Here is a 17,383-nt window from a genome sequence, read left to right on the forward strand (position 1 = left end):
AAATTTACCCCACTTAGGTGCTCATGGTTTTATGGCAATCGTCTCCCAAAATACAACGATCTCTGTTGATAATAGTAGCACTCCAAATCATCAAGATTAGTGAATCAAAATTGATTTGAACTCCCCCACATATGCAACCCTTAATTCTCTAAATATTATGGATGTATAGATTGTGTTTAATTTAAAATTTATATATATAATTGAAGTGAAATATCTCTTATTTATAGATTTTTAAAGGATATATAATCAAGGAAAATATCTATTCATAAAGATGTCTTTAAATATAAAGATATTTTTTTACATATAAAAATATCTTTAAGTAATGAAGTGATATATCTCTAAAGGTAGCATCCATTATGAATTAGTACCTTATAAAATGTAGCAACCATTGTGAAAAGGCACCATTTTATATTTCCATTCAATTTGAAAAATTAATTAATATAATTTAAATTTTCTAACAGTTCCATGGACGGTTTTTGTTGTTTAAGTCTTGTGCATGACAAAGCTAGCTTGAATTCACGGTCAAACGATTCCAAGTTAGTTGAATTGTGTTGAGATGTTGAGTGCCTTTTCTAGCTTTTGTACCAGTTGTTCCATGGATGGTCTTTGTTGTTTAAGTCCTGTACATGACAAAGCTAGCTTGAATAGAAGGTCAAACGCTTCCATGGAGTATACGCTGCTAAGTTTTGGTTCAGCAAATTCTTCTATGTTCCTACCGTCTGCAAGTAATCTAGCCTGAATGGCAACAACATGAACAAAGAGATGAGCACAGAAGCTTGAAATATTTGTTGAAAATGTGGAAGATATAAAACATTATTCTTCACCATTTTATTGAGAGGCATTGGTCTGTTTAGATTAAAATTGATAACCCGCCGCCCTGAGAGAAGTTGCAATAGCACCATTCCAAAACTATAGACATCTCCTGAAGCATTTACATGGTGATTTTTTCGGTATTCAGGATCAACATAACCAAATGTTCCCCTCACTTCTGAAATTACATAGGATTGATCCAAGTCCATGACTTTAGACAATCCAAAGTCTGAAAGTTTTGCTTGAAATTTAGCGTTGATGAGGATGTTTATTGGCTGCCAATAAGGAAATGGCATTAAAATTACAGGACTGAATGGAGAAAGAAACAAAGAAGAATGTATAACGGAATAAACAGACCTTGATATCACGGTGAACTATACAGCCTTCTGGATAAATATGCAGAAAACAGACACCCTTAGCGCTGTCAATTGCAATATTAAGTCTATGAATCCATGGAAGAAACTTATCTTACCTGTGCAACAGCTTAGTGTTTGTCTTTACAAAGGAAAGAATGGTAATGAAAATGCTTAGAAATGATAAAAGGAAAAATTACCAAATAGCCACTTTGAAAGGTTTCCATTATGGCAGAGCTCATAGACTAGGAAACATTCTTCTTTATCCGCACAATAGCCAATCAAAGCTACAAGATTTTGATGTCTGAAATTGGAAAGACTTCTAACTTCCCTTATGAATGTATCTATATATCCATCCTTGATTATATGTTTGACTGAAACATGCTGTCCATTTGACAGTACGCCTTTATATGCCTTCCCTGGAAAATTTTCCGAATCATATTAAATTCCAACTTTGTAATAATAATATTAACTTAATCAATTGCTATTTTTCCTTAAAATACTGTTTTACTTCATGCATATCAGATTATGTTTTAAGCCAATATTATGCCTTTTGTTTTAGGCTAAATTATCTATTATTTTCTATGTAATCATTTATGGCGGTCGCAAACAATAAGAGTGGAATGCTAAATCACAAAGTTTCTCACCAGCTACACGTTGGCCAATGAAATTAGATGCATTGAGATTGGCTGTAGCTGAATAAACTTCCTTGGTATCTTCAAACAGCTGGTTTCGTCAGGCTGCGAGTCATCTGATGCTGTCCAGTAAAGCAATAAGAAGGTTAAAGATTTATAGCTGTCATCTCTTTTAAGTAAGGTAATTAATAAATTAAGTTAAATTAAAATGGACAAAAAATTACCATCTGTAATTTATCTTGCAGTCGAAAATCTTTCTTTGATTCCTTTCTTACACAAAATCCATATTAGAGCAAGCAGTATTAATGTGATTCCCGCTATACCACAAGCTAGAATTGATAAACCTTATAATCACCAATAAAAGTTATGGAATTTCGATCAATATGTGACTCTTCAAAACTCAAATTAAAGATGGCTGTGATGATGAACATTATACGTCTGGAAATTACCTGTCCTGAACTTTTTTTTGTTATTTTTGGCTTTGAATTCCTGTTCTGCAGGGGAAACAAGGAAACGATGAAGATTTTAAGGTGGAAGTGGTAAAAATGCAAGAAAAGTGAGTATCAAATAGGAAAATATATATGCAATAAAATAGAAAACAAACTCATTAAAAAGTCTTGATCTCCAAGGCATTGATAAAGTGCTTGAATCCGATTCTTATAACCAGTTCTCCTGCTTGTTATAGCAACCAACACCGTAAAACTACAAATCTCGGCTTCGTCCTTCATGGAATTCCTTCCATTGTCTGATGATGATCCAACAATTTCTTTCCATCTCTTGATACATAAACTGCAAGCTTGATCTGTACTTCTTGCTTAACCAAAAAGGTTGCAGTCTTCATCAAACTTTGTCAATGTATTTCCGAGATTATTAAGAACATCATTTACGGTATAGTCAGAGCAGCCACCAGCTCCACTGGTTAGCTTCTCAATGCCACAGCCAAAAACATCCTTCTCAGAATCCTTCATCAAAAGCAAGCAATTGTTCTGCTCTGTGGAATTCAGAAAAACACTCTCAGTCTGATTAGCCCGCTTTGCCAATGCATATAAATAATCATCAAAAACTTCTCCACAACAAGAAACTTCCACAAACCCACCCCAGTTTCCTGCTACACAATCTGAGTCAGTCCCTGATAAAGTGGAATGGATATCAAGCACACAACTAGCATCTGAATCACTTTGTGAAAGAACCAAAGTTTGAATGGTGAAGAAAACAATGGCAAAGATCATTAGCAGTACTTGTTCTCTAAACTTCATAGTATCAGAAAAACAGGAATAACTATGATGAATTTGCAGATTGGGTGAAGACCAGTGGGGTTGGGTTGCAATCCTATAAGCCATTCATGTTGATAAAGACTAATGGGTCTTTATTTGCAGGATCGACAGGTTCTATTTGCAGAGTTAAATATAATGAAAGAGAAAGGGAGAGAGTTGGCTTTTTGTGAAGCTTGAAAACGTTAGCACAAGGCAATTGGCATTATCTAATTTTCTCTGAATTTAGAAGAAAGAAGTTGTTGCATGTCATATAATATGTTACATAATGCTGCACTTGCGCCACATGCTTATTGGTTAATGCAGGCAGATCTCAAATATGTCCAAGGAATGGTCCAAATAATCTTACCATATGGATTTCTACACTTTATAATATAATAATTATTGATAAAGGGCAATTGCCGAATTTGAAAATGTCATTGGAATAATATCAGAACTATCGGCTCATAGTCGAAACATTATGACGCTTTTAGAGATGGAACAAATAGAAAAATCAGGAGTGTATGTTGTTGTTGCTGGCTTGCTGCATTTAAACATTTTTATTGAATCTTACTTTTCTTCTTTTTTTCCTTTTTTTTCAGAACACCGAAACTACCAGGTTGGTTCAATATAGATCTCAACCCATGTAAACTAAAATGGGTCTCAATAGGTAGGTTCACTGGACCTCTCGGTCTGGGGAAGCCTAAACAAAAAGTTCAGATAATATAAATAATAATATTATTTTTTTTTTTTTTGAAACATTGATATTACAAATCCAGCAAACAGAAATTATTCGAACGAACACGAAAAAAAAAAAAAAAGAAAGAAAGAAAGAAAAGAAAAGGTGAAATCTGTTTGCAATTTCTGTTTTTCTTTTGTTTCGTGTTTTTTTTTTTTTTTTTTTTTTTGGGTAATGTAATCTATATGCATAGCCAATGAAATAATGTCATGCACATTATTTAATTTATAGTTAATTGCATTTTGATATATTTAACTTTTAAAATTTTAATATATAGTTCTTCAACTTTTTAACACAACAATTTAAATATTTGATTTTTTAATTTATCGCAATTTGATTATTATTTGACTTTTGGCTCTCTTCTCCTTCTCTGACTTTAGTATGTCTGTTACATGGCTTAATTATATAGGTTTGCTTATCTCAACTTTTGGATGCTTGAATAATTTAATAGCTTAAATAGTTTTATAAGTGAATGCTTTTAGTGGATATCTTTGCTAATACATCAAAGTATGCACACACTAGATTGAAATTTTCATATCATTCTAATTCTTGGCATCCTGTTACTCTTCCTTTTTGTTTCTCTTTTATAGATTGCCCGTATCACTCCATTGCTGATGTTTTGTCAATAATGACAAAGCAGAAAGCATTTTTTTTAATCTCTTACAAAAAGAGGTTAAAAAAGTATCAAATATAGCAAATTCTTTAAACTCCACTTTTCCTTCAAAGAAGCATTGTGCAAGTGATTCATGAATTTCAACGAAATATTAAATGTTTAAAAACTTTTTTGGATATAAAATTTGTGATTTTATGCTGATTAACTTATTATAGATACAAATTATCAAATACCTTAAAATTAGATTAAAAAGGGGGGGTGGGTGGGCAGAGAGAGCGAGAGAAAGAGAGAGAGAGAATAATTGATTTTGCACGCATAGAAACACAACAACCAGCTCGATTTATAATGTTGCCCCTTTAAAGCTAAAAAAAATGCCCATTTAATATTTTTACTACTCTATTTCGGGCCATTTAATATTTTTATTACTCTATTTCAGAAATATATATATATATATGGTCCGTCTATAGTACGGACGGTCCTCATGCGGACTACAATATTGGTGACAGTTTTTCATAGTATTGGTGACGATTTTCTAAAAAATCGTCGTTAATACTATAAAAAACCGTCACTAATACTGCTGTTCTCATGTGGACCGTTCTCACAATAAAATTTCCATATATATATATATATATATATTTAAGAAATTTAAGTAGAGTAAAGGTGCAAGCTAGCTAGTAAAGTAAAGCATAATACCGAGAAAAAAAGAAAAAAAAAAAAAAAGATAACACTAGTCAAAAGCAGCAAACATCACAGTCACTTTAGTTATTCTTCTTCTCCTCCTCATCCTACTTCTTCTTCTTGTCATCTTACTAGGTACTTAGTTCCAAGAATGAAAGAAATGCATTAATGGCATCCCCAAATCCTTTTAAGTCCTATGAAAAAATATTCAAAAATCTTTGCAATGGACTGGGCAGTCGAGGCATACGAGTGAAGCCGTTTTGCCAGCTCCACAATCGCTTTCACCTAGAATTGTCAACAGGGCAGGACAGGTTGGTTTTTAAAATCCCATCCCTATACCCATGGGAAATTTTCCTTGGAATTCTTTCATAAATTCATTCATTAAACACATCCAAAAACAAAAGCATAATACTCAAAAATGAGAAAATAAAAATAAAAAAAGATAACATTATTCAAAAGCAGCAAACATCACAATAGCTTTAGTTATTCTTCTTCTTCTCCTTGTTGTCTTACTCGGTACTCAGTCCCAAGAACGTAAGAAGTGCATTAGTGGCATCCCCAAATACTTTAAGTCCTATGAAAAGATATTTAAAAATCTTTACAATGAACTGGGCAGTCGAGGCATAGGAGTGAAGCCATTTCGCTAACTCCACAGTCGCTTTCACCTAAGAATGTCAACGGGGTAGGATGGAGTCAGTTTTTAAATTTTCATCCCCATATCCACGGAGAATTTTCCTTGGAATTCTTCATAAATTCATTCATTAAACACACCCAAAAAACAAAAGCATAATACTCAAAAATGAGAAAAAAAAAAAAAAGAAAAAAGAAAAAGATAACACTAGTCAAAAGCAGCAAACGTCACAGTTGCTTTAGTTATCCTTCTTCTCCTCCTCTCCTACTTCTTCTTCTTCTCCTTATCGTTTTACTTGGTACTTTGCCCCAAGAACGAAAGAAATGCATTAATGGCATCCCCAAATCCTTTAAGTCCTATGAAAAGATATTAAAAAATCTTTGCAATGGACTGGGCAGTCGAGGCATACGAGTGAAGCTGTTTCGCCAGCTTCAGAGTCATTTTCACCTAGGAATGTCAACGGGCATAGTGGGGTCGGTTTTTAAAATTTCATCCCTGTACCCATGGGGAATTTTCCTTGGAATTCTTCATAAATTCATTCATTAAACACACCCAAAAAACAAAAGCATAATACTCAAAAGTGAGAAAAATAAAAAATAACACTAGTCAAAAGCAGCAAACGTCACAGTCGCATAAGTTATTCTTCTTCTCCTCCTTATCCTACTTCTTTTTCTTCTTCTCCTCATCGTCTTATCCCACCAACCGTCCATCAATGGCAGAGAGATGTCGCTTGTCGTTCTTTGACACCTAGCACGTACATATGAAGAAGCAAATGGTGGATGACAAACTAACCCTAAACCCCAATGTCATCAATTATCAAAATTAAAAAAAAATTAAATAAATAAAAACATAACTACAGAAAAAAATTCAAAAAAACACAGTGACTATACAAGATGATGAACGTATCCATTAAATCATTAATATTACGAAAAAAAAAAAAAAACTCAAAAGCATAATACTCAAAAGCACATAATACTTAAAACCACAATGATTATATAAGATGATTAATATTCTTCTTTAAACCACGCGTATATAAGATTCAAAAACATAAGAAAGTTAAAAAAAAAAATATTTTACCAGTAATTGTCAAAAGCTGCAAAAAAAACTAACCACCCATTAGCAGACCCAAGAGCGTAACAATCACTTTAGTTCTTATCATCGTCCTTCTTCTTCTTCTTCTTCTTCTCCTCCTTGTTCTCCTTCTTCTTCTTGTCTTTCTTGGTGGTCAGTCCGAATAACAACACAATAGCGTCAATTGCACTCCCCAATCTATCAAGTCTTTTGAAAACCAATTCAAAAATATTTCCAAACCCTTACGCAGTCAATCCATAGGAGTGAGGCCATTTCACCAACACCACAAGCCTTCTCGTCATCCATATCTGCAGACATATCCCATAATAAAAATTGAAAAATACAAAAATAAATTAATTTAAAATTTAAAAAAATGAAAATACAGTAGTGCTAATTATAAAATTAGTTTAATATGGAAAACCAATTTAGCACTCGAAAGTAACTTCAATGAAAAATTTTAAATATATATATATACTTTTAAAAACTCATTGGAAAAGCTATGAGAGATGACATGAAAGACAATCACATAAAGAATACGAAAAACGTATGTACGAAAGATCCGGTAAAAAAACTGACAAACCAAAAAAACAAAATGAAAAGCGCTGTGAGGATCGATAACTAAACATATCATTTTAAATTAACAGCCATCAGCCTTAGTGGGGTTCACATGGGCGCATGTCTCTATAGGGCACGTGTCCCTTTCTTTTTTTCTTTTTTTTATTTCGAATCATTTACCCGAACAAGCTCACTCCTAGCATATTGGAACTAGCTTCAATCCACTCACCCAACCTTCAAGAAAAATAATATTGCATTTTAAACCAGAAAAAATAAAAATATGATATCATATAATTTAATACAAAAATAAAAAGGGGGAAGAAGAAGAAACATGAAGAAAATGTTCTATCTACGTTAAAAAAAAAAAAATTCAAAAGAGCAATTATAAGCCCTTAGTTACAATGTGAAATGGAGGGATTAATCGTGGACCATATATAGTAAATATACGAAGACTACAAGTGCATGTGACTAATGCTGTAAAAGATATATTATTGTATTTTCAGAAATGTTATGATAGTCTACGCTATAAAAAAGTTTCTCTTTCATAAAATTTTTGAAGTGTTATATTAAATGCTATAAATAACCATTTAATTATTATGTTATTTTAATAGCAATTATAAATATTATAATTAGTACATTAATAGCATTTGTAAATACTATGTTAAATTTAATTTAATAGCAATTCTAAATGTAATGTTTGGTAGATTTCATAGCACTTGCAAATGTAATATTAAATACATTTTATTATATTTGAAAATGCTATATCAAGTGGAATTCATAACATTTTTAAATGTTATGATCAATACAATGGTAGATATTGTAATATTACATTATATTAGGTATATTCTACATCATTTGAAAGTGTTATGTTAAAATGATTTCATAACTTTTCAAAACGTTAATTAACATTTTAAAAATTATAATATAATGACACTTGAAAATGTCATAAAATTACACTTTAATACATTTAATAAACTAGTAACACCCATAGCAAATATTATGGTTACCAAATGTAACTAAAAGTTATAATGACAAGCGTAATTAAAAAATTATTAATAACATTTTTAAATCTCATTAAAAGATATAAAATATTAATAGATAAAACTAGTTATTTGGTGTACTGACATTCGAAATTGACACTTAAAAAATAAATATTGTGAATTAAAAATGTCATCAGATTTTATATTAATTCATTATTGAAAATGACACCCAAAAATATTTATAAAATACTTAATGTATCTAGTTTTTTTTTTAAAAAATACATAGGGTATATAATGAAATTCTATTGTTAAACAATATTAAATCTCATATCACCAAAATAACATCTTATTTTTACTTCATAATTATTTAGTGAGCGTTCAAATGAGTGTTTCGCATGAGAACAATTTTTAAGATTGAAGAGAAGGAGATGCAATTGTATAGATGAGGCTTTAATTTGCATATGAGTGAGCAGAAGAGTTTCTAGCGCATAACATGATCTAGGTTAAGGGAGTTTCCTTTTGTTGGACTCTCAAAAAAAAAAAACAAAACAAAAGTAAATGAGCACGCTACCTCTCGATTTTTAAAATTTTTTTAATGCTATTAAACATTTAAAAATGCTATCAAAATGTAAAATTCTATTTAATTGATTTAAACCAATATAAAGTTAATTAAAAATGCTATCATTTATTATTATTAATAGCATTTTTTGAAAATGTTATGATTATGTGCTAGAAAAACTCATATTTGTTGTAGTGGTTGATCAGGAATTTCTACTTCTTTCTGTCATATTGAACCTTCTGCAGTCAATTATGATTTTTTTAACAAATCAAGTATAAGCTATCTTCTCAAAAAAAAGAAATATATATATATATATATATAAGCTATATATAGTCCAAATGTTAAAGTCATGAGGAAATACTTTGTATATAGCATAACTCACTTAATATAAAATATTACGATTAAGACCGAATTTATGCATTGAAAATAATGGAGGAATAATGTCAAAGTTTTTTTTTTTTTTTAAATGTATATACAATAAGGTAAATCAGCAACAATTGCAAGATGCGACTTCTGATAACAATCAATTTAGTCAAACTATATAAGGTTCAGTAAGGACAAGTAATTCATATTTGTTAATTAAAAGTAATAATAAACTTCAACGCTCTAAAAATAATATCTACTTTTTTTTTTTTAATCTTTAATACTTACAATCCTTATAATCTGTTTCCAATTATGGTCATATGAATGGATGCACTTTTTCTATATATATATATATATAGAGAGAGAGAGAGAGAGAGAGAGAGAGAGAGTTTTAATTTAGAAGAATCTTATTTGCTATATAAATTGGTCCTAATGAGGGGAAAATTCTTGCATAAAGAAGGTCATATATAATGTAAGAAAGGAAATGATGTGAACGTGAGGCATATGAGAAAAGCGTTGATTAAAGAACTTTCATTGTAATAGTTAGGGAATCCATTGATGATAATGCTTCCGAGGAAATTATGCAGTAAGAATTAACTTAGAAATAAAGAAATTATGAAATTAATTTTTTATACATATGGAGTTAATTTTTACAAATAATAATAAAGAAACTTAATGAATTTATAATTTGTTGCAATTATAATGTTTTTATTTACTTACAAGTAAACACACCTTAAAAAAATAATATACAATCCAATATTCAAATATTCAAATACTTATTATTATTATTATTATTATTGGGGGTCCAGTATTCCAACTTGGATTTTTGATTGAGAAAACAGTAGTTTTTTCAGGATAATCTTGAATATAGTTGAGCAGGCAACGAAGAGGGGTATTGAAGCCAGAGCTGTAATTGACGCAAGGGTCCTTCTTTTACACGCAAAATTCCCACATGGAAAGGTAATCTAAAAGCCTCATATCTATCCCCATTAGCCTGAAAGATAATCCTTAATTTAAATCATGGACCACATTATAAAATGCTTGATATCCACAATTTTGATCCCCAAGTTGATCAAATATATATTTATATACATATAAATTGTCCAATTGGATAAAGAAGGAGACTGGATTGCTCCGTTATGGATTAGATTATAGTTTCTGTAGCATTTATTGGTTGTTTGCACGTCGCACTCACACAATACAGGATATACTAAAATCATAATTTGATAGATGTATAAAATTTATAATATTATTTGCTTAGCAATTTAAAAATAATTTATATCCATATGCTATTTACATAATTTCTCAATCCAATTAAAGACACAAACTATTCCTTTCATGTGACTATCCACCATACGCTGATAAAATAGTAATTCGCCTTATTACAACGTTTGTACTGTTCCGTTGTAATGCTGAGGCAAACACAACCACCATTTTTAGAATATGTTGTACTGTTCCGTTACAACATTTTTGACAAACTTTTTGTTTTGTTTTTGTGCGAGTATAAACTTATTAATTCTAATAAATTGCTAAAAGACATCACCGTTTTTAAATGAACTCCCAGAGATCAATTGATTGTTGATCCAATGACAGCGTGCCACGCATACAATTTGATTCGCAGAATTTCCCACTTTAATCAGAATGTATCACTTCAAAATTCCTAGTCTTCAGCCCCATGGCCATGCCCGTATGCAAATCTTTCATTCCCACGTCACCGCACGATAGCACCATCCTCTGCATTCGTGTCGTATCGTTCACCACCGCATTCCGAACGCTCCCCCACCTGCACATCCCGTCCACTATCTCGCACTGGATCACCTCCCTAGGGTCTGACTGGTTGTGTAAATAGACGAAATTACCCATCGTGCTCATAGCGATCGACGACACATAGGGACTGTCGCTCTTGAGCTTCTCAACCAGACTGGTCGGCATCTCTCCAATCTCTTTGCACTCCAAAGATTCCCCTCTGACTTCCCACATTTTTAAGCTTTTGACATCCTCGGAGTTTCCCAAAAGACCCACTACGAGCATACTTCCACCGGCGAATCCGATGGCCCAGCAAAAACAGGTTGGTTCCGGACGAAGATCGAACGGTCCGAACCACGTCTTGGAGCTCGGGTTGAATGCGTAAGTCGTACCGGAGCATTTCTCAGTCACATACATTTTGTAACCGTCAACGGCAATCGAGAGCCACGTGGACGACGCTGAATCTTTCAGAATCGACGGCATGGAATCGCACCTCTCCCACGCGCGGGACTTAAGGTCGTAAATTTCGACCGCTAGGGGATCGTCCTCGTAGTCACACGCGCCGCCAGCGACGACGATGAGGTGGCCGACCATAGCAACGATCGGGTCGGCCCGCCAGACGAGCGGAGGATCCGCGTGGTGCCAGGTGTGGTGGAGGGGGTCGAAGGAGAAGGCGAACTTGGAAGGGGAGAGCATGTAGAGAAGCGTGGAGTGGGAGGAACGGAGGGCAGAGATGGAGTTAACAACAGACGGACGGTGGATCTGGATCCAGACGCGCGAGCGGGGATCGTAAGCGTGCGTGGTGATGGAGTAAGGGGACCTGGTGGACTGCGCGTGAACAATGAGCCAGGGTTTGATGGTGTTGACGTGAAGGAGAGACGAGGAAACCGCGCGTTTCCATGATTTTGATACGTAATAGGCTGGAAGGAGATCGATGAGAGGCACGTGCGAGAGCACGGCTTCCAATACGTCACCATGGATTGGAGTTTCTTCTTGCTGTTGTTGCTCCGCCATGACCAATTTGGATTCAGAGGTTTTGGAGTGGTGGGAGAGTGGAAATATTGAGTTTTATGTGGGGTGGGTGGTTTGTATAAGATTGGCCATGAATGGGCTGATAAGACAGACTTTGGGTGGCGCTCTTTTACTAATGTCTTTTCTATTTATAGTGTTGATTTTTCTTTTTTCTTTTTTCTTTTTTGGGGACGGAAAAATATAAAATTTAATTTTTTTTTTCCAATCTATTTTTAAAGTTGAAACGAAATAATTGCTTTTTTTAAAAAAATTAATTATGCAGGTGTTAATAGGACGGAAATTCAAGCAGAGCATGGTCAAAACGTGTGAGCGAGACAGACGGAAATTTTTGATTAAGTGGAAGTTTCCAAAAACTTTTGCTTTTTGAATTAAAACTACAGGCGGGATGGGAAAGGGGTTACCGGGTAAATTTGAAAAGTTTTTTTGCAATTGCGACTAATAATGATTCGTTTTTTAAATCCATCAGGGAAAAAGAAAAAAAAAAAAAAAAACTGAGTATTGATCAGAATATAAATTAAATGCATAATGCACGGAGAAATAAGTAAAATAAAATAATAGAAAATATCTTAATCGAAGTCTCTTTTTTATTTTATTATTATTTATTTATTTTTTTTCGGGTAGAATATCTTAAACGAAGCCGATTTTAAAATTAAAAAAAAAAATCTTAATCGAAGTCCATGTTGGATAGTTGGAATGGAATGTGGTAATGAAACGTCGCGTCCTTTAACAACCACCCACTGACTGATTTGATTATTATTTTATTGCTATGAAATAATATTTATTATTTATATGTACCAAGGAAATGAAAACGATTAAACAAACCATGCAAATACTATTTTGGGCTGCTCGACCACGATTCAATATACACTCGAAATGAAAATATATCCTCGCCGTCCACGTTGGGCCTTGACTTTGACTAATAAGTAATAACCGTGGATCACCAAAAAAGGGAGAATTCAATCCATTATTCCATTTGTGTTGATCTGCCCCCTAAATCCACCTTGGTGGGGACACAAAAACTCTGGCACCTAAAAATGGACTGCCACTACAGACTTTTGCCATACCTTAAAGTTACCGTACACGAAAAATGTGACAAATTATTTATTTATTTTACTCTCGAAATTATGGATATTAATGAACAGTCATTTTTCTAATAATGATATCACCCTTCTTACTATATCAAAAAATATACATGTATAGCTGATGAAAGAATCTATCTATTTTTGTATGAGGACAATTTTGGCATTAAAATCCTTATAGAACTCTAACAGCTTATTAGTCCATTTGAAATGTCTTTGCTAAGGAAATTGTGAAAAGTGCTTCATAATAAGAGGGGAGGGGGGGGGGGGGGGGGGGGGGGGGGGGGGGGAAGGAACAAAAGTGATGTTGTGTCATGCTGATGCTTTTGGAGTGGAAAGAATGGGAATTGTTGGTTAGAATATAGTCCAACCGCTCAGCAACGACCACAACTCAATGCATTACGAATGAGAAAAAGACCAAAAATTGAAATCTCTGTTTCATGCTTTTCTATGTTTTCTGGTAACTTAGCTTCACGATCTTCAATAGAGTAGTTCAACCACATGGATAAGCAACTTTTTCAAGCTTCTTTCATTAATTTTAGTTTCCATACATGCAGTCGTGGAATACCACAAATTACACCCAAAAATAATAATAATATATATAGATATATAGATATATGAAATTAATGTAATATGACATGGCTTGGATCGAATGAGAGTGAGGAATGCTAACGGGATAAAAATCAATTATAAATGTGAGAATTTTAAGATATAATATTTGTCGGTTTTGTGGATCAAAATTTGTAAGGCTACTAAAAGTAGGACGCCTTGAATGGGAATATTAATAAATGTAGTATATATATAGATATATTATTTTTTTTATAACGTTAAACTCATTACAATTACAATTGGAAAAAAAGAATTTAGATTAAAGTTTGAATTTTAGATTTGAAGATATATTCTTTCTAGTTTTATTAACAAATCAAGCATACCAATATGCATATAGGTTGGAATTGAACAATACATATTATAAATCTGAGAACTATGTTTTATTTTTTATTTCATTATCATGTCCCCTATTGATTTCATGTCATATTATTTGAAAAAAAATAAAATTGGAATCGAACAAGAAAAACCTAATAAAAAATTTTAGTTATAATAAAATGACATTCTATTACTAATCATACAAAAGTAGATATAAAAAATAAAATGGGAATAGAAAATCTCCATTAATATATTACAACTTCAAAAGTTCATAAATTTTAAAACTTTCTGAATTTCTAAATGCCTTTTACATTTACAATTATCATTGAGATTTCCTATGTAGAGAATAGCTAAATCTAGTCAGCTAATTACACTAGATATGCGAGAATCATATTAATGAATAGTTTATGAATTAAATACTGAAAGAATTGACTGATAGACTAAGAGCTGACTATACATATGTTCTATTTAGGACCACCACACTAGGAATGCATATAAACCAGACAATCATCTATCGTATCCTGTGGTTGTACGTTAATTGCCTGTGACCGAATAATATCACAATTTTGATATTGTTATTTAATTAAAAGCATTTTCAATTGTGAATATGATTTCCTATTTATATGAGGAGGTAAAAATTAATATTGTTTAAATTTATATGGTATTAATATATAGTTAATTTTAAAATTTTTTTATTATAAAAATATTATTTATGATCGTCAATTTATTATATATATTCTATTAATTTTTTTAAAAAAATTTTGTTTTTTAAAAGAAGTTTACGATGTATAGATCTTTAAAAATTAGAGAGTCACCTTAACAAGATGTTTGATAGATCATGGGAGAAAAAATTTTTTGGAATAACTATTTATTTTTTCTAATGTAACCAAAAAAAAAAAATTAATAACAGGCAAAACCATTGAAAATACTATAAATTTGCAAAAAAATAAGAATTTAAGATTGTTTGTGGTTTATAATTTTCGTTTTAATATATATGATTGAGGAGGATGGCAAAAAGTAGAGGACCCAGCTGTCTGCTTTGTTTATTGTTTATGTGAAAACACCCTATACCTAAACAAGCATCCCTCTTTTTCTTTTCTTTTTTCTTTTTTTGTTTCCTTTAAAAAAAAAAAAAACAAAAATTTTTAATTTTGGAATTGCAACTTGCAAGCCTATGTTGATCCAAAAAATCAAAAATGATAAGCCTAAGGTTTGAACTTTATAATTTTCCCACATGAGAGACCGTCAAAAACATTCTTGTTTTATATTTTCTACAAGACCAACACTATTTAACTAATTTCTTTTTATTCCTACATAAACTAGAATTACCTTATTAATGTCTCCGGTAAAATAACGAGAGATATTGAAAGGACTAATTAGAAGGCAGGCGTGGTTATAAATTGCATTTGGTGAATATCGTTGAAACGTGAAGATGTTAAATTTCTTTTTGTTTTTTGCTTTTTTTTTTTTTTTTTTTTTTTTTGTCTTTTGTCTTTTGTTTTTGTTTTTGGATAGCATTCTGATACTCTATATTTTGGTAGATTGTATATTGAAATTCAAAGTGTTTTACATATTTTATTCAATTTATAATTTATTTCACATTAGTTCAATTTTTAAATTGATTAACAAAAAATTTAAAGATTGAAAAAATTGATAATTGATTAATTTTTACATTAATCAATTAATCTTTTGTTTCATTATATTTGTAAATTGAGAAAATTAATTATTTTTTTTCAATTTTTAAACATTTTATTAATTATTTTAAAAATTAAATTAATCTAAAACAAATTGGAAATCGAAGGCTCGATTTGAAACATCTAAAATTCAAAAATTAAACGTGCATTTTGGCTAAAATACAAATATTAAAGTGCAATCAATTTTTTTTTAATAATTTTGAAGTAAAGAATTCAAATTCTATATTTTGTAGACGAAACAGCAGTTTTGCAATTGAATATTCCAACTTTTAAAAAAATAAAATAAAAGCTAAACCCTTCTTATTTTATTTTCTTTTAATTCTTTTGGATAAATAAAAGAGTTACTTCGAAGAATGACGTAAGCTGCTGGAATACTATAACCCTTCACCAACAACTAATTGGAATATGGAAGATTCATTCATTTAACAAAAAAAAAAAAAACTTATTGGAAGATTGGATTCTTCATCACCAGTTTAATTAATGATTAATTATTAATGGCCTTTTAAAAGTCTACCGAAGCTTTTGCCTCAGAAAATAACACAAGGCAGGTATCCACCACATACTTATCCTACTACTAAATATTTGTTGGTGTTGAAACATTGAGGCTTCATTTGACACGCAGGATAAAAATTGGATCAGTAATGCCGGTCTGCATAGGGTATTATTACATTGGACGGATTAATTTTCAAATAATTAGAATATCATAGAATACATTGTACAATGTTAATACAAAAAATTTATGTAATAAATGGTAATTTAATAAACAACAATACATAACCTAAAATATATGTATAACCGGAAAAAATAAATAAATAAATAAATAAATTTCCTATCTTCAAGTAAGTTTATACAACTACAACTCAGTTCTTTTTGATAGGGAGATAACACAGAACAAAAATAGGATACAAGGTGCAAAAATGTCCAGCAAGTCACCAATTTCTCCAATGCCACAACCTCAACTCGTAAAAAATTATGGCTTTCACAATTTCACCCTCAATTTGGCTACTTTCAAGTCGGATTTCATGCTAGCTTTCTCTGTTTTGCGTATCTCTGAGTATTTGAGTTTGGTTATGAACAAAGAGAATTCGCGCTACAGGAAGCAATGCCATCGCTTATTTTATACATTCAATTCATAACAGCACAATCTCAAGTTGGATTATTTATTTATTTATTTATTTATCTTTTCTCGTTTTTAGTTCCCATAGAGACATCTCAATGACATAAGCAAAAGATTATATGCTATTAGGGACCATTCCATATATCAAGGGTTTTCACCAATATATATATATATATATATATATGATAATATGATAAATCATCATAGTTATTGAAAAGATATATAATTCAATGGTGAATAAAAAAAGAGAAGTCAAAATCAATTATGAATTTAAAATTTTGAATAATTCAATGGTGAATAAAAAATGAGAAATCGAAATCAATCATAAATTTAAAATTTTGAATTTCCTATCTTTTATCCATTATTATATTATGTTATTTTAATGGCTATAACGATGTATCATAAATATTAATAAAAAAGCTATCTAATTTTTTTTTGGGGGCAAAAATTGTATTAAAAAATGAATATAGGTCAAAAACTTTAGTACAAAGATTTGTAGCCATATTATTACATACTTCTTTTTTTTTATTTTTTTTTTTATTTTTATTTGCATA

General features: G+C 31.2%; 1 protein-coding gene and 1 pseudogene across 1 annotated transcript; both read right to left on the minus strand.

The window, feature by feature from the left end:
- Positions 1-537: 537 nt before the first annotated feature.
- Positions 538-3,138, minus strand: LOC107428619 (probable serine/threonine-protein kinase PBL1; annotated as a pseudogene).
- Positions 3,139-10,470: 7,332 nt separating this feature from the next.
- Positions 10,471-12,127, minus strand: LOC125419992 (F-box/kelch-repeat protein At1g23390). Its single transcript, XM_016039225.4, has one exon. The coding sequence runs from the start codon at positions 11,995-11,997 to the stop codon at positions 10,870-10,872; it is 1,128 nt and encodes a 375-aa protein (XP_015894711.3). The 5' UTR covers positions 11,998-12,127; the 3' UTR covers positions 10,471-10,869.
- Positions 12,128-17,383: the final 5,256 nt, after the last annotated feature.

The sequence above is a fragment of the Ziziphus jujuba genome, chromosome 12 (assembly GCF_031755915.1).
Source record: "Ziziphus jujuba cultivar Dongzao chromosome 12, ASM3175591v1".
Lineage (NCBI taxonomy): Eukaryota > Viridiplantae > Streptophyta > Magnoliopsida > Rosales > Rhamnaceae > Ziziphus > Ziziphus jujuba.

Coding starts and splice junctions, on each gene's coding strand:
- LOC125419992 (XM_016039225.4), bottom strand. CDS start 11,997: ATGGCGGAGCAACAACAGCAAGAAGAAACTCCAATCCATGGTGACGTA.